This window comes from Gorilla gorilla, chromosome 6 (assembly GCF_029281585.2).
Source record: "Gorilla gorilla gorilla isolate KB3781 chromosome 6, NHGRI_mGorGor1-v2.1_pri, whole genome shotgun sequence".
NCBI lineage: Eukaryota > Metazoa > Chordata > Mammalia > Primates > Hominidae > Gorilla > Gorilla gorilla.
This window is the reverse complement of record NC_073230.2, coordinates 143,195,278-143,213,408: the sequence shown is the minus strand read 5'-3', so window position 1 is coordinate 143,213,408 and position 18,131 is coordinate 143,195,278. Positions and strand designations below refer to the sequence as shown.

General features: G+C 41.9%; 1 protein-coding gene across 2 annotated transcripts in view; it reads right to left on the bottom strand.

Annotated features, from left to right (window-relative positions):
• LRGUK (leucine rich repeats and guanylate kinase domain containing) overlaps positions 1–17,722 on the bottom strand; it is a 137,429-nt gene extending 119,707 nt beyond the window's left edge. Inside the window, exons 1-4 of one of the 2 annotated variants that reach the window (XM_031013093.3) lie at positions 17,142–17,722; positions 7,613–7,720; positions 5,227–5,308; positions 1,590–1,690 (exon numbers count right to left, since the gene is read on the bottom strand). In XM_031013093.3, coding sequence (XP_030868953.2) covers positions 1,590–1,690; positions 5,227–5,308; positions 7,613–7,720; positions 17,142–17,438 — 588 coding nt within the window. In that variant the 5' untranslated portion in view covers positions 17,439–17,722. The remainder of the gene's footprint in view (positions 1–1,589; positions 1,691–5,226; positions 5,309–7,612; positions 7,721–17,141) is intronic. The other variant, XM_031013095.3, reaches the window with a different exon arrangement.
• Positions 17,723–18,131: the final 409 nt, after the last annotated feature.

Sequence of the window (18,131 nt, the reverse complement as noted above, 5' to 3'; positions counted from 1 at the left end):
ATGATATAAAATCGAAGAAAAATTGAAAATTAAGGTCTCTCATCAGTATAAGGGAATGTCTGTTTCTTGATTTCAAACAGATTTTCATATTTGTGCAACTCTCCATAGAATATTTTGGATTTAAGTTAATTTGGTTTGTAAATAAAATAAAACTAATAGATAATAAAAGGCAATAGTTGATGTCCATTCCTTAAAATGACTTTTTAATTAAATATTTGAGTCCAATACAACAACACTAATCACAAAACCCAGGGTGATCGTTTCCAGATTTGTCAGCACATTAGAGCCACCTGATGGTCTCTTTAAAAGTCCAGGCCAGGCGTGGTGGCTCACACCTGTAATCCTAGCACTTTGAGAGGCTGAGGCAGGTGGATCATTTGAGTCCAGGAGTTCAAGACCAGCCCGGGCTACATGGTGAAACCCCGCCTCTACAAAAAATACCAAACAAGTTAGCCAGGTATTTTGGCACGTGCCTGTAGTCCCAGCTACTCAGGCTGAGGTGAGAGGACCACTTGAGCCCAGGAGTCCGAGGTTGCGGTGAGAGTGAGACAAGATTGCGCCACTGCACTCTAGCCTGGGCGACAGGATCACTTGAGCCCAGGAGGCTGAAGTTGTGGTGAGACAAGATTGTGCAACTGCACTCCAACTTGTCTCCGAAAATAAAAAGCCCAAAGCCCACACCTTACCTTGGACCACTTAAATCAGAATCTCTTGCAGTGGGATTTGGGTATCAGTAGGTCTGAAAACTCCCTCAGGTGATTCCAATGTGCAGAAGAGTGTGGGAACCACTTCTTGCTGACCTTGCTACTTAAGTATGACCGATGGACCAGTGGCATGACATCATCAGGAAGGTGTTTAGCAATCACAGGCTCAGGCCCCACCCCAGACCTAATGGGTCAGAATTCCGTTTTCAAAAGAACCACAGGTGATTTGGGTATGCATTTAAGCAACAGACTCACTGCTCTAGGGCATAGCAAACTATTCCACCCACCACTGTTCACAGGTAGTTTATTTCTGCTTCAGAAATGCAAAAGCAAGTGCGGAGAAGCAAGAATGGAGATCTGAAAGCATTATTTTCTTAAAAAGTAAAGTTAGATAAATAAAAGGGCAAAGATTGAGCCTAGGACATTTTTACAGATTATTCAGATATAAAATTTTTCAGATAAGTTATTCCACTATATGTCCCATAACATCAAGCTGTACATCTGAAATATACACAATAAAATTCATTTCTTTAAATAAATAAAATGTACCAAGTAATATTTTTTAAAAATTGTTCCGCTATAACAACAAAAAAAGGGCAATAATAACTACTATTCAAATGAGGGAAAGAGGAGACCAGAGGGAAGTTCGTTGCTTTGAACACTAGGTTTGAACAAAGCTTCCAGAAAGCCTATCCACTGACAGACCAGCTCCCTTTTCCAAAATAAAGGATACACAAAGCCGTCTTTTTTATTTCATTTCAGACACTTACATTGCTTACCTCTGTATCTTATTCTCTCTGAATTCTCTATTTGAGTGCTATTTTGCTTATTTAATGCACATTTGCAAACCCCTTAACATGTAATTAATGTATTCATAAAGTCTACCTTGAGGTTTTTGGGTGGCTTGAAATTGAAGAACGTAGTCAAATTATTTTGAGAAGCATTAAGTTCTAGGAGATAAGGCATACAACTCACACAAGATAAATCTACGGAGGGAAACAGATACAGAATAAGGTAAGCCAATAAAATAACAAGACAAAGGCATTAAAAACAGTGTACATGACCTCAGAATATTTTAAAATTATAACAGTTGCAAAGACATCTTAATTATTCCATATGAGTGAAAGGAATAAAATCAGGAGTATGTGAAATATACAAAAAAAAGGTAGAAAACTCTCGGAGTCAATAATTTAATCCTCTTCCCCAGGGATGGCCAATCCTCGTATGCCCTATTTCGGGGGCAGCCAAGTAACCAATCCCTGCGGCCTCTTCCGCATGCCCACTCACTCTGCCACTAACAATGAAATGCTACAAAACTTGCCAGCCTTTGAAAAAAGGATGAGAAGCAAAAGCCTTAGATAATCCTCTTGATAATTAGCCCCTAAATAACTAAATTAGATCTTTTCATAAAGAGTGGAAATGCCACAATTAGGAAACTCTCTTTGTTGTAAATTAAATTTTGTTTCAGTTGGACTTAGCACTAGATCGCATTAACTATTTGAAGTGATTTAACTCATTGCTGTTATTTGATTTTTGACTCCAGATTGGATCAAATGTACATCTGAGTTTTGCATTTTATCCCAAGCACACACTTTGAATCTTGAATACTAACTAAAGAACTACTGTGCTAATAAAGGATAGTGCTAATGAAATTACATATAAAAGATAAAAGATATGAACTATTGTTTTACCTTTCTCTATGACTTTACAGCAGACACACAGGTAGGGGAATGAATTAGGGAAGGAATCAGGAAGGGTCACACAGTAAGGGTTATGGCCCTGTCTCTACCAGTAAGTCCTTTCTCTGCCTGAAAATGGCAACAATGCTAGCATTTCCCTCTCTCTCCTCGTTCTAGATTCTAGATCATAGTATGCGCTATTACAACCTCCTGGGGATGGCCTCTAGTGGGAGAATGGAGCCTCCTCACCCAAAGCCAAGCAAAGTGCTTCTACCTTTCTCCAGGTGGCACAGACACATGCAGACCTGGGGAAGGAAGCCAGCCTGGAGTAGTTGGGGCCCTGCCCTGAGGTGGGTAGGACATGCTATGTAAGGGGCCTCCTGGTATCTTCCTTTCTCAATAGTCACTGAAGCCAGAAAATTCCCCCCAATTTCTATGTTATTTTTCTGGACGAAACCATGCCCTTCCTTACTAAATGTAAATAGTTCTAGGAGAGACAGTACTTTGAGACATTAACACTTTGTTGGAAATGAATCAGCAAATCAAGGAAGAACTCTTCGAGGAAACCTAAGGAGAAACTGTAATTGCTTTCTAAGTGGTATCGATTTGTCCATGCTGAGCTCAGGTACATGTCTGTCAGCAGTGGTCTCAACTCTACTAACTTCACGGGACCCCCAGACTCTCCTGAAAGATGATCTTTCTGTGGGCAGGTAAATGGAGATCCTTCTTGAAGCAGAAGCAGCAGCTAGTACTTAGCTAGAGACAAAGAGATGGTGAGTGCATTTCACACACTGTAGATAGCCAGTGTTTTCATATCAAGACAGAAAAAAGTCCTTGGTCTGGGTTGCTGGACATTGAACTTGAGCTGGCCTGTTGTCCCTATCAGTGCAGTGACCTCCTTGCCCACCAGAGGGCAGGAGCTCCTCGTGTCTCCATCAATGGTTTTCGGCATGTGGTCCCGGACCAGCAGCATCAGCCTCATCCAGGAGCTTATTCGAAATGCAAATTCCCAGGCCCCGCCCCAAACCTACCGAATCAGAAACCCTGAGAGTGGGGCCCAGAAATCTGTGTTATCAGGGCTTCCAGGTGATTCGGATGCAGTCTGAAGTTTGGCCTACACCAGGAGACCAGTGAGACTGTCATCACAAAAAGAAACATATGCGGTACTTTACACACAGGAGGCTTTCAAACAGTTGACGAACTAATGAAATGTGCCATCCAAGGTTAGTGAGGACTGATCGGGCTGAAGAGAAAGGCTTGGAGCGTAACTGTGGGCTCTCTGCTCCTGTTGTCAGCAGTGAGCATTGGCAAGGCCCCCACCACTCCGCGATTTCCTACCCAGCAAATGGAAACAACCGCGGAGGTATGGAGTAGGCCAAGTGCTCCTGCCAGAAACACTAGAAAAGGCCTTCTGATGAGATGACCATCTAAGATTTGCTTTAAAATAACCCTGGGGAAGCTGGGCAGGGAGGTATACAGATGGGCTGATCACTGTTGAACCCAAATATTCATTCCAATATTCTATTTGTGCTTTGTAATTTTCCATAATAAAGCTTTAGAAAACTAGAAAAAAGTTAATTGAAAGTCTTTCAAAAACAGTAGTATTTTAAGAATGAAAATGGGCTAGAATATTTCTTAATCATTAAAAAGTGGACTTTATTAGGGTCCTAGAAGGGGAAAAAAACCCCAGAATCAAACAGAGAAGACATATCAGCAACATTTATTTGTCATAAAAAAGGCAGGCAAAAGAAGCAAGCAGAAAGATTATCAGTGAAGAAAGCAGGTCAGAAGTAATGATTTGCTCACTTCCCTAGAAATCTAAAGAAAAACATTATACACTGTCAACTTCAAATAAGATCAGAAAATTATAAACAAGGATCAAGCTTTGAAGAAAATTTGACAATGGTAGGACTAATCTCATTAAATGTGAACAAGGTGTCATAACAAATACCTTATATAAAACTACAAATTGTGGAGTTAGAGTTGAAAGAATCAACTAAATAAAGACAGCAAAAAAGAATGAAAAATATGTATTTGTGAATCCCTGGTGTAAGGGTAAAAGAGCTAACAGATTTAAAATGCAAAATGTAGGCCCGGGCACAGTGGCTTACACCTGTAATCCCAGCACTTTGGGAGGCTGATGCGGGCAGATCACTTGAGGTCAGGAGTTCCAGACCATCCTGACCAACATGACGAAACCCTATCTCTACTAGAAATACAAAAAATTAGCCAGTCTTGGTGGTGCGTGCCTGTAGTCCCAGCTACTCCAGAGGCTGAGGCAGGATAATCACTTGAACCCAGGAGGCAGAGGTTGCAGTGAGTTGTGATCATGCCACTGCACTCCAGCCTGGGCAACAGAGTGAGACTCCATCTCAAAAAAAATGTTTTTTTAATTTTAAAAATAAGATTTTAAAAATGCAAAATAAAGAGTGTAATAAAATATAAATGCAAAAGCAAAATAAAGAAAAGAATCTGTTAAAGAAAAAAAAGACTAATTCATCTGCACTGAGTAACAGAGGAAAAGAAAAGAAATCATTAAATATTCAGGGAGTATTGAAGAAGTAATGATCGATCTCTTAAAAGGAAAAAATAAAGCCAACATTCCATCTCCTAGTCTTAAATATCATTGACTGCATCTCAGCCACATCATCATATTGCAGATCTGTGCCTTTTTCTCTCTCAGCAGTTATCAGTGCCTTTTTTGCATGGAAAGCAAAGGATCAATATGTAAATTGATACACAAATTAGTGATATCAAGTCTGGCATTATTAAACCATATTACATACTGCAACGTTTAAGTTTTCAGATAATTCAGTGATCAATCTAGAATGACAATTACATACCTTCAATTTTATTCGCTGAAAGATCCAACTTCTGTAGATGAACATATCCACAGAGAATGCTAACATCAATTAAATTACAACCCTGAGAAAACAAAAGGTAAAAGACTTTAATGTTGCTTTATCAGGTTACTACTCAGCCTTCTTGCAATAACTGTTGATGGAAAGAAATCCAGAATTTCTTTCACAAGTATAGAAGAAGAGAGAGAACAAAATCTGAAGCCTGCTACTAATAGGATCTCAAAACAGATGCCATAAAAAAAAGCCCTTCCTTTGAAGAAAATAATAGCTTAATAACGTTAGTGTTGTTAGCAAAAACAAATACAACATGAAAGGCCAATTTAAAGCAGTGTTCATGGAGACCGTTAGAACAGAGTCTTTTTTTTCTTTTAATAAATCACACAATAGCAATAAAGACAAGGCCTTTACCTAGTAGAAGAAAAAAATGTCTAGAATTTAAATGAAGTTTTAAAGAGAATTCACACCTCATCAGGAGATCATTAATAACAATACTACCTACACTTTCACCAGGTTCATTTTCAAAGTTCTTTCACAATAATCTCATCTGATCAAACACACCTGTGAAATCTGTAGGGCAGCTTATTCCCAATTTAGAGATGAGGGATGTGAGGTACAGAGAGGTATGTTAATAGCCTGAAATCACACAGCAAGTTAGTTATAGAGAAGCAGTATCTAAGTCTCTTGAATCCTTGTCCAAAATTCTTTCCAGGATATCTTGATTCTAGTCAACTTCAGATGAGGTCGAGGGGAATTTGGTTGAGTGGAACAAAGACTTCTATGATTGTTTTATGTCGTGATGGCGGAGTCAGAAAAAAAGCAAACCAATGAAGAGTCATTATAAGCACGTTCTCATATAGAATAATGGTGATTGTTTAATGAAGGCCGCTAGAACAGTAATAATAAATAAACACTTACTGAATATTTACTATTTACAAGGCATTGCGCTTGGCATGATGAGAAATGCAATGATGGAAGAGAGCTATATTGTGCCCTTAAGAAACTTATGACTTTGGTAGGAGAGAAGATATGTACACAAGTAATAAGAGAAAGTAAAAAAAATAACATGTAACATAAGTAAGACATAAAGGAAAAAAAAAATCACCAAACTAGGCAACTCTAAGAAAGTGTATTCAGTAAGACAAGTTATTAAGTCAAAGTAATTCAACGTGTAATATCTCAAATGTAAGGAGGTCAGTGGCAAAATAAATTAAGCTTCAGTCCATCCAGCTGAAATAAGATTTAAAGGATTGCTTTTTGGGGTAGATCAATTTAAGGCATAGCACTACCTACAGAAGTAGAATATTGATTGAAAGGGGCTTGTGTGGGGATGCATTGGCTGCTGGAATTATATACCATATTCTAGCGTCAAACACAGTGCAATGCATACAGGGTGCTCCCTGTATGTTATTGCCTGACTGGCTGAGTCATCCATAAAATGTTACAAAGTGAAAATAGAAAAAGATTACTGTTTTAATATGCTGACCTTGAAAGACATGCCCATGGAACTAGCAAAGGTGAAAAAAGTTTAACATTTCTTGCTTAGCTTACTCATTCAAATCCAAGATAGAACAGGCTTATAGTGAATTACATACCCTTTCGCCAAATCATGGTGCCATGGTAAAATTTCAATGTGCGTTTTTTTTTTCTCATATGTACCTAAATTTACTCTGTGGATCTCCAATGAATATTTAATGGTTTACAATATAAGGAGGCAAAATGACTTAAATTGTTTTTCTAGGACTACAGAGAGACAAAATGAGGAAAGAAGCAAGTATTCCCAGTAGTTTGTCTTACAGCCTCTCTTTTGATAAAATTGAAGCCAAGGTTTTGTGCTACTCTATGATGAGTACTAAAATCTTAAAAACTGATGAATAATAATAGATTTTTTTTTCTTTAATGATAGGTGTCTTTTGGAAAGTAAGGTATAGCTCAAAGCCTCTTATTTCTTGACATACTTAGTGGGGAAAGTTAATATCAAAATACTTTGTTCCCTTGGATTCAGATATAAAGTTTAGTGTTTCTTCCACTGATCAGAGAGAAAATTCTTAAAGAGTCTTTGATTGGTTTTACAGAATCAAATTCAACCTCCTGGAAAGAAAGCATTGATTACTATAATATAGACTACTTAAGATGAAAGAAATAGAGTGTGAAGAGAATGAAAACTAAGAAATTTGGGGGGCTGATTACTGGATTGGTCAGGGCTCTTTGAAGTCTAATATTTACATAAATATCTCTTGTCACCAGTCTCCATCAAATGCGAGGCTCCAAGATTTGCTGCCACCACAAAAGCTAAGAGTACTGAAGAAAATGAATATGGTCTAGCCAGTGTCAAGCTGTAGCCAGCCAATGGAGATTTTGTCATACTCACTGATAAAGTTAGATTGAGGTAGACTTGCTCAGTCCCAGAGCCTGAGCGCCCCAAGTGATGGAGTGCTTTGGCCACAGCCTCCTCTCTCAGGACCCCATCAAATTCCTCCTGTAAAAAACCCAGAAAGGTAGACAAAGAAAAGACTCTCATTAGAAAAGAAACAATCTATCTTGTCATATCCAGCACTTATTTAGTATATTTTATACTCAGGAGCTGAGCTCTCCAAAATTTACCAACCCCCCAAAAAATTCTGTGTTGATAACATATACATATTACATATAATTAAATAACTATCTTCCAAATCAATGTTTTCATTGCCACTGTTTTTTTCAGGTGGTCACTTGCGTTAGGCATTCAAAGTTGAGTGAACATTGTAGCAGTAGAAGCAGCAGTATCAGTGGTGGTATTGAGTGAGGGGTTCTCTATTCCAGACACTGTGCTAACAGCTCTCAATGGATGAACTCATTGAATCCTTTGGACAACATTGAGATAGTTACTCTTATCTCCACTTTACAGGCAAAAGAATTAAGGTTTGGAGGTTAACTTGCCTGAAACCAAACAGACAGTATGTGACAGAGCTGGAATGAAAATCCCAATCTGTCCAGTCCCAGGACAATTCTCCCAAACTGCCCTAACCACTGCATTTGACTGCTTGCCCACACCCCAAAGGATGGTTACATCAAATTAAGGCAATTATCTCTCTAAATCTGGTATTCTTGCCAGATTGGTAGAGAAAACAGGTCCTTCAGTTCACTTCCTATTAGTCAATGTTGCTAGATTTATAAAATGTACAAGATTTTTAAAAAGGTGATGATCATTTCCATAAGGAGGTTGGCCCTTGGTCTATAGACATCACAAGAACCAAGGGCACCCTGACAAGCCCTTCCTCCAACAATGACAGACAAAAGAGATAACAGGTGGGTCAGTATTATGTTTGTGCTGCCTTCAACTCCATAATGACCAACACATTAACACTGACATCAACATGAGAACACAAAACATAGTGATCACATCAGTCACACCGACATAACTAGCCATGACTAGCATACAGATAACCATGGCAAAATACCCTTTTTCTAAGTCCTCTATATGAATTCAGGAACCAACAATGCAGCTCCGGCTGTAGGTACTGATGACATACGCATGTAGGCTTGTGCTATTATAAAGAGCTTCTTGCCGGGCACGGTGGCTCACGCCTGTAATCCCAGCACTTTGGGAGGCCAAGGTGGGCAGTTCGCAAGGTCAGGAGATCGAGACCATCCTGGCTAACACGGTGAAACCCCGTCTCTACTAAAAATACAAAAAAATTAGCCGGATGTGGTGGCGGGCGCCTGGAGTCCCAGCTACTCAGGAGGCTGAGGCAGGAGAATGGCGTGAACCCAGGAGGCAGAGCTTGCAGTGAGCCAAGACTGTGCCACCACACTCCAGCCTGGGCGACAGAGCGAGACTCCATCTCAAAAAAAAAAAAAAAGTTTCTTTCCCGGCAAGTTTCCACTGGTTCAGGGAAGTAAATACCACCTGCATGGAGGCAGCACATGGCTTCAGAATTGGGCAGGCATGGCTTGAACCCCAGCCCTGCCATTTTGGATGTGTGACTTTGGGGAGGTAAAGTTTTCACTGAATCTGGTAGTTTTCAGCTATAAATAGGAAATGTTATTACTTTTGAAGAAGTTCAGGTCATGTCGCTGTAAAATATGCCATGTTGGTATATTGATTATTTTGAGCTGAAGGCACTTGAAAAACAGCAAACGCAGGGAAAGGCTCTTTCTGAACTCCCTTTATCTGCCTCAAGGCAGATCCTCCAAAAGAAACTCAGTTGTCCTAAATTTGCCCCCCTCCAGTGGTTTCATCAAACACGGAAGAATGACTTTTACCCACCCAGGGGAGGAGACCAGAAGTCAATGTCACACTAAGACAGACTTTGTCACAAACTCTCATACCCCACATCTGTTTTTCTAAGGGACTATTCATTCCCTAAAAAGCATTTACTTTCCCCTAAGTGGCCTGCATCCCTTCTCCCCTTCCCCTATTGAGATGGTACATAACATCTCAAATCTCACTGCTTTTTTGATTATTCACTTCTGTTTTTTCCTGCAATGTCCCCCACAAACATTACAAATTTATTCAAAATTAATACATGTATAATACCTTTTCTCCTGTTAATCCACCTGTTGTCTGTTTATTTTATAGACCCAGCTATAAAAGCTAGGAGAGTAGAGGGAAAGTCATTCCTTCCCAACACCTTCTTTTAATATTTTGGAGAAAGAAAAAAAAATGGACATAAAACTCACAGCACAGTATGTGCAACATAGTGTTCCCAATAGATGACGATTTCTGTTACTACTAATTGATGAAGTCAGAAATTCCACATCGTAATGTTTCACTCACCCATGCCAATCAGGCTGTTCACAAAATAGGCAAAACACATTTACTTTTCTAAATAAAGTTCTAATTTATTATACAAGGCCTCGGAAGGAATGTTACCTTCCCTCCAAACTTTCCACCTAGCCCTTTAAAGTTCATCTGGCCCCCTCCATTTCCTGGAAATATGAAGACACTGCATCCTCACTTACTCACTTAGAGCAGGTGGATGCTTATTTTTCAACTTAGCCATTGACATGGAGATGAGCCACGCTGTCACCATTTTTCCTTGGGGAAGGCAGCACTCTGCACAATAACCTCCTCACACCTCCTGATGTTCCTGACATTTGGCAGTATCATGTCTCTCCTTCCGATCTTTGGTCGTTTTCAAGCTCCCGTTGTTATCTTGAGTGGCCTCAGAATCCCTATGGGTGGCCATCCAACACCCTATTGCCAGCACATGCACACATGCACAATTCTTTACTGCCTCAGCTCCAGACAGCTTACTTTCACGGCCATGCCCTGGACCTAGTCATCATGCTAAACTGCTCCACCCTGGAAACCTCAGACCCCAGTGTTCCTCTCTAATCCCACAACTGCTTATCCTTCAACCTACCTAGCACCTGTTGAACTTGTTCACTGACCACAACAAAATCTCCAGTCTGTTCACAGATAGACACCTTTCTCAGAGTCTATCTGTTCCCTTCTGACTATACTCCCTTCCCTACTGGGTAGCCTATGGGCAATTTCTTTTTTTCTTTTTCTTTTTTTTTTAGACATGGTCTCGCTCTGTCACCTGGGCTGAAATGTAGTGTTGTGATCTCAGCTCACTGCAGCCTCAACCTCCCGGGCTCAAGTCATCCTCCCACCTCAGCCTCCAAAATAGCTGGGTCTACAGGCATGTGCCACCATGCCTGGCTAACTTTTATAATTTTTTTATAGATGCAGGGTTTCACCATGTTGCCCAGGCTGATCCCAAACTCCTGGGCTCAAGTGACCCGCCCACTTCCGCCTCCCAAAGTGCTGGGACTACAGGCATGAGCCACCGCACCTGGCCCCATACGCAGTTTCAATTTCTCTCTATCTTCAAGTCTCTGATCCTTGTTCCCTGGTTGCAACTACCCCATCCATATACAAATCAGAATCAAGTTCACAATCAACTGCTGCATTGAGGCAGGACTGTGTCATGTTCATCATTCATCGGGGGAAAAAAAATCTCTATAGAATACCTAGCACATGCCAGCCACTATGCTTGGCTCAATGGATAAGACATGGTGAATCAGTGAACAGATATGGTGCCTGTCCATAAGGGATTTACAGTTCAGTCTGGGAGACAGAGAAGTACGCAAGCAAATTTTGGATTTGATAAAGATTATAATAGAGATAGGCAGTGTCTGCTAACTATGAGCAGGGCCCCCATTGTATGTCAGTACCAGGGTGGAGTAAGAGGTTAGCAAAATCTTCCTAGGAGAGACAGCAATTCAATTAAGACCCAAATTGTGAGTGACTCTGGCAAAAGGGAAGATAAGGCTGAAAAGCAAGCCAAGAAATAGTATTACAGGCAAAAGGGGCAGCATGTACAAAATCCCAAAAGCAAAAGCAAGCATGGCCCATTGAGAGAACGATGAAGGTTCAGGATGGCTGAAGCCTAAGTGTGAAGGAGGCAAACAGTGCCTCGCATGTGGTGAGTGCTCAAACATGGATTGAATGAATGAATGCACCTCATCTGCCCCCTAGCTGCTGAGTGGGCTAGAGAAGACCCCACAACTCTGCATCCTGGAGTCCCTGTAAAGCTGACTTTCAGCTGGGCCTCTTTGCTATGAACGATCTCCCGTTCTTCATCAGCCCCTTTTCAACTCCTCTTCTTGACTAGCCCATCTCTCCATAACTCTCAAGCTGTGCAGTGCCTCAACTCCTTTGCCGTCTTCTCCACTAATGCCCTTCTCTTCTACTTCTGAGGCAAAACGGAAGCTCTCAGATGTTAACCCTCTCAGCTTCCTAGGAGCACCTGTCCTAATGTTTCTCACTCAGGTCTTAGAGGAAGACTGTGTCTTCTCTCTACTCAGGGTCCTACACCCTTCTCTTTCCTCAGGGACCATTTTTGCCCCCTTTTGTCTGTGTTTTGAACCCACCACTCTCTGTGGTTCCCACTCCAGCTATACAAGTGTGTTAGACTCTTCTGTCCTACAGAGGCTTTCTTCAGTCCTGCAGGTTCCTTTAGCTATAAACTAGAGTTTCCTTTAATAACCAATCTACTCTAGAGTTGTTTGCTTTTTATGCCTTAGTTCTCCTTTCCTCGCCTCCCAACTACTCTTCAACTTCACTTAGCCTCCTGACTTCACCACCTCATAAAAACCACGTGGGCCAATGTCTCCAATGACCCTCAAACAGGCAAAATGAATGAGCACTTTTTAGGCCCCTTCCCACTTACCCTATTTGTAGCGTAACCCATTCCCATCTTCTTTTTTTTGAGACAAGGTCTTTATCTGTCACTCAGGTTGGAGTGCAGTGGCATGATCATAGCTCACTGCAGGCTTGAACTCCTGGACTCGAGTGATCCTTTTGCCTCAGCCTCCCAAGTAGCTGGGACTACAGGTGCATACCACTATGACTGGTCGGCTAATTTTTTAAAAATTCTTTTATAGAGACAGGGTCTTATTATGTTACCTAGACTGGTCTCAAACTCTGGCCTCAAGCCATCTTCCTGCCTCTGGCTCCCAAAGTGTCAGGATTTCAGGCGTGAGCCACTGCACCCCGTCATCATGTTCTTGAGACTCTTGGCTTCCCTATCATATAGGTCTTCTTTCTCCTTATACTTCTCTTACCAGTCCTTCCCAGTTTTCTTCCCTGCTTCTTCATCTGCCTACCACTTAAATACCCTTGGTATCTGTACCTTTATGGTTCTATTCGTGGCCATTTCCCTCCCATCTCTTCCTGGATGATTTCCCAGAATCTAGTGGTGATGATTCCCATGTCTCCTACTCTGAGATCTCTCCCCTGATTTCCAGTCATATTGTTCATATATCCAACTCCTTAATGCATAGCTCCATCTGTCCCTGATTCCTATGATAGATAACAGCTCTTCTCACTCCCCCTGGATTTTGCTAGAATCTTCTCACTGATCTCCTTGCCTCCAGTATTACCATCCTCCAATCTAATACCACCTGGCCAACAGAGCAGTTCCCCACTGTGTAGAGAACCAAGTCCATATTCCTACAACATCACAGTGCCCTCCACAATCTCACCCCTACCTAGGAGGCTTCTTCTGTTCTCACCTGTAACTCATCGGTAGGAAAAGCTGCCACCTGCCTGCCCACACACCACCTCTCCACTCAGGCAAGAGTCTCCTTCCCCTGAAGTCTTCCATGTCCCTGCAATCCAGCTGTCAGCTGTACTCATCTCTGTAAGACATACTACATGTATGCTGAATTGCTATGATTTACTCACATTCTTATCTCACTTTGAGAGCAGGGACCATGTATGTCTTCAATCATGTTCTCATCTTTTTCTACCATTACTGTTATTATTTATTGCAGCTATACTTTTTGAAAGTCTATTCTGTATCAGACACTATAGTAAGAACTTTAAATATAGAGTTTCTTATTAAATTTCATGTTCATAACTATCACAGGAGTAGGTATTATTACCCATATTAAGGGACTGAAGTGTTTTTCATGCATCAATTTTTGGGCCCAGAAACTTCTGCTCTGCACAGTCAATGAGTGCTTTCTGCATAGCAATCATTCAGTAAATGCTTGTTCAATGAAGGCTAAATTAATCAAATCACTTAATGGGCTGTAGTTAGCAGACGAAAACATGTAAGTTACTATTTGTATTATTAACTGTATCACAATATATTATGATAAGCATTTAACATATAGGATCTCATTTAATTCTCACAATTCTTTAAGTATTATTATAATTCCCACATGAAGAATGAGAGAGATTAAGTAATTTGCTCAACATCTCACAACTAACAAAAGGCTAAATCAAGCCTCAAACACAAATCTTTGATTCCAACGGCAGTGTTTTGAACAGGTGGTCCATACTGCCTCCCTCACTTCATAAGGGCTTCCGAGGTTTAAGGTAAATTGCATTAAAGGCACTCAGTAATCATTGTGACCATGATAGCATTGCAAAGGTGCTAAGCTGGGAATAATAAACTGAGAATAACAGGCTAAGACGGGAATAATAAACCACTGAACATGAATTTCCAAATTTTTCTTTTTAAAACTTTGTTTCAGTTTATTTAGCATATTAATATGTGTGCAATACTACGAAAAGCCAAAATAGAATAAAAACACAAAATTAATATTTAGAATGTAAATGGAAGAAATAATGAACCTGTTCCACATGTGTCTTACAAGCCAAAAAGGAATAGCTAGTTCATGTCAACCCCTTCTATGGTTTGTTAATGGCATACTGAAGACAGATTAACAATGGTGCTAATGAACCCCATAGCCAAAGAGCTATGTCTTAATTAGAATAACAAAGTATACTGGTGGTTCATTTGTGAATTCCTCTGGGGGGGAAGCTGGTGGAAACCATACAAACATCTCAAAGTTGCAAAAACACTGCTATAGTTTTTCAACAGTCACTGTTAAAGATAGCAAAGTAAATCAACAAAAGACAAAAGAAGTAATAACGAATAGAATAATTAATAGCTTTCTATGGTCAACTTTAAGCAAAACTAATGGGAACTAGCTCATGTAGAAGGAAGTAAAAAAAGAGGAAAGACAAAATGGGGTATGAGGAAGGGAAAAAAGAAACAGGCCAAATGTTGAAAGTGAACAGAAGGACATTACAAAGGAAGGGGAACCCAAGTGGTTAATAGAAGAATCAGAGTAACAGAAGACACCACAGGTTAGAGAGGGGAGAATAAGAAGAAATAGGACAAATGAGGAAAGGAGTTTGTGAAAGGGAACAGGCATAACACAGAAATATGTTTGGCCTCAAAGAGAAAAGGTGACTGTGAATAGATGCAAAGATGCAAAGAGGGGAAACCAGAAGAATATCACAGAATGAGAGCACTGAAAATATCCTAGGCTGGGCACAGTGGCTCATGCCTGTAACACCAGCACTTAGGGAGGTTGAGGTGGCCTGATTTCTTGAGCCCAGGAGATCAAGACCAGCCTAAGCAATATGGCAAGGCCCCCGTCTCTTACAAAAATTACAAGAATTAGCCAGGTGCTTTGGTGTACACCTGTAGTCCCTGCTACTCAGGAGGCTGAGGCAGGAGGATTACTTGAGACTAGGAGGTCGAGACTGCAGTGAGTCATGACTGTACCACTGTATTCCAGTCTGGGTGACAGAGTAAGACCCTGTGAAAGAAAGAGAAGAGGAGAGAAGAGGAGAGGAGGGGAGGGGAGGGAGGGAAGGAGGGGTGGGGAGGGGAGGGAGGGAAGGGGAGGGGAGGGGAGAAAGGGGGGAAGGAAGGCAGGAAGGAGAGAGTAGAGGGGAGGGAGGGAGGAAGGGAGGGAGGGAAGAAAGAAAGAAGGAAAGAAAGAAAGAGAGAGAGTGGAGGGAGGGAGGAAGGGAGGGAGGGAGAGAGAGAGGGAGGGAGGGAAAGGAAGGAAGGGAGAGAGGGGAAGGCAGGAAGGAAGGGAGGGAGGAAGGAAGAAAAAACGAAAGAAAGAAAGAGGAAGGAAGGGAGCGAGGGAGGGAAAGAGGGAGGGAGGGGAAGGCAGGAAGGAAGTGAGGGAGGAAGGAAGGAAGGAGAAAGAAAGAAAGAAAGAGGAAGGGAGGGAGGGAGGGGAAGGAAGGAGAAAGAAAGAAAGAGAGAGAGAAAAAAGAAAAGAAAATATTCTACTTCTCTATATTATATTTACTTCTGAAAAGAATTTCATGCAATTTATACTGCCAAGGAAAAGGAAAGGGGAGAAAAAAACCTAAAGAAAACTTTGAAATTAAGAAAAACTACTGAATCTAAGTTTCCTGGCAGCCAAGACAAAGAGAAGAACCTAACAGTGTATTGAAAGGAAGCAAATTAGGCCGGGTGCGGTGGCTCACGCCTGTAATCCCAGCACTCTGGGAGGCAGAGGTGGGCGGATGGCGAGGTCAGGAGATCGAAGACCATCCTGGCTAACACGGTGAAACCTCGTCTCTACTAAAAATATAAAAAATTAGCTGGGCATGGTGGCACACACCTGTAGTCCCAGCTACTCGGGAGGCTGATGCAGGACAATAGCTTGAACCCAGGAGGTGGAGCTTGCAATGAGCGGAGACAGCGCCACTGCACTCCCGCCTGGTGACAAAGCCAGACTCCATCTCAAAAAGATTAACAAAATAGAAAGGAAGCAAATTAAATTACGCTTTTGAAAGAAAGCAATTTATTAGAAGCCAAGAGAAAAGAAGTGATGTGATGAGAAGTGGAAAAGGACAAGAAGACAGCAATGGACTAAGAAAGGAAAAGGACGATAATAAGCATAAGAAAGAAGAGGAATTGGGTGGTCAGAAGAGGTATTGTAGAAAGGAGGGAATCGCAGCCATGTGAAACGTGAAGCCGCCATCCCAGTCAATATGGGTGGGATGATGGGAGCATTCCCCACATCCTAAAATACTCCCACAATGAGCTGGCTGTTCGAACATTCTAAGGCTCTTTTCTGGTGTGTGTGCATGTTGCTTGTATAAGGCATATGCCCCCGACAGAAGTAATGTATTCAACTTTGAAGTCACTTAGTCTTTGAAGAAGCACTTTCAAAAGCGGATTTTTTTTTTTTTTTTTTCCTGGAGGGAGGCTGACGGGACTAGAACTGAGGAAGAGTGTGGAAGTATGTCATAGCCATGGGCAACAGGTGCTGGCAATGTCAGAGATGAACTCTGCCTATTCACAATACTGTCAAAGTATAATTTTGAAAAAGCTAAAGCCATAATTCCCAGACAATTATCTAGACACTCTTACAAAGTGACGCTGTGTTAACTTGACTCATAAGAAATCAAATGTGTTAATGAAAAAAGAAAGGAAATATTTAGAGCTATTTCAGGCAGGGGGTGAGAAAACGGGGTAAGACAGGGGAAGAAAAGAGGGGGAAGAGGCGTTCCTGGAGGCGAGAGAGCCTGAGAAGGTGTGGGAAGCTTCGGGCTCGTGGGGGTGCATCGGGGAGCTGCCGCTGAAGTAACAGGGCTGGACGAGGGAGCCAGGGAGTACGCGGTGGGGGGGAAGACACACCTCCAAATTCAGCATTTCGGACTCTGAGGACTCTTCGGATCCCGCCTCGCCCTCGCCCTGGTCCTCGTCTCCGTCCGAGTCCAGCTCCTGATAGCGGTGCATGAGCTGCTGGAGCAGGTAGGAGGAGGCTATGTTAGAGCTGCCTTTCGTCTTCTGCCCCATGGGAAAAGACCAGCAAGGCTGACGCTCTTTTTCTGCGCGAAACTGTAACGATCGGGCTCCAGTTCGGGATCTGCCCAAGCCTCTCAGGAGAGAGGCAGCTCTGGTCCTCAGGAGAGCCCTCTCGGAGGTCGCCATCTTGTTTAGCAGGGTTGCCTAGGAGACTGACCCCAGGCAAGGGGAACCGCGGGGGATTCTGGGGCCTGTAGTCTCCTCCGCGCGTACTCGCCTTCTACAGGCGGGGGCAGTGGGCGCTCCACTTGACTTTTCTTTTTCTCAGCCTCTTCTGTTATTTTTCTCTCTTTGGTCTGTTCTGTTCGCTTATCTTTCTTGTTTTCACCTGTTTTCGCTACACCCCCTTTCTTTGTCTCCAGCTGTTTCCTCCCTACGCTGAGACCCCTCTTAGAGCTTTGTCATCCCACGATAGGATCGCAGGTGCGCCACCGTTGCCGCTTCATTCCCAAAGGGCTCTTTCCGCAGAGTCGTACTTTAGAAGTGTCTAATGTCTCTAAAGCTGTCTGTAGGAAAGCTAGTACCACTGAAATTTATGCAGAGCGCGACGCTAGGAGATGAGGGTGCATATAAGTGAAATAGAAGGCATGGTTCCTGTCCTTATGATTTAATTGCAGATAATAAAGAGAAACTACCAGACGACGCCTGAGAGCTGATTTCCAATTAATTTACATTCCCCACCCCCACCCCCCAATGATAAGCCTTGTCCTTGGGGAGAAAAACTGGCAGTGGCCTAACAATCCAAACAGAGAGAGAAAAAACTGCTGTCAAATTGACACTGTATCTGAAAGCGTCTGAAAAGCTATTAGCATCCCATAA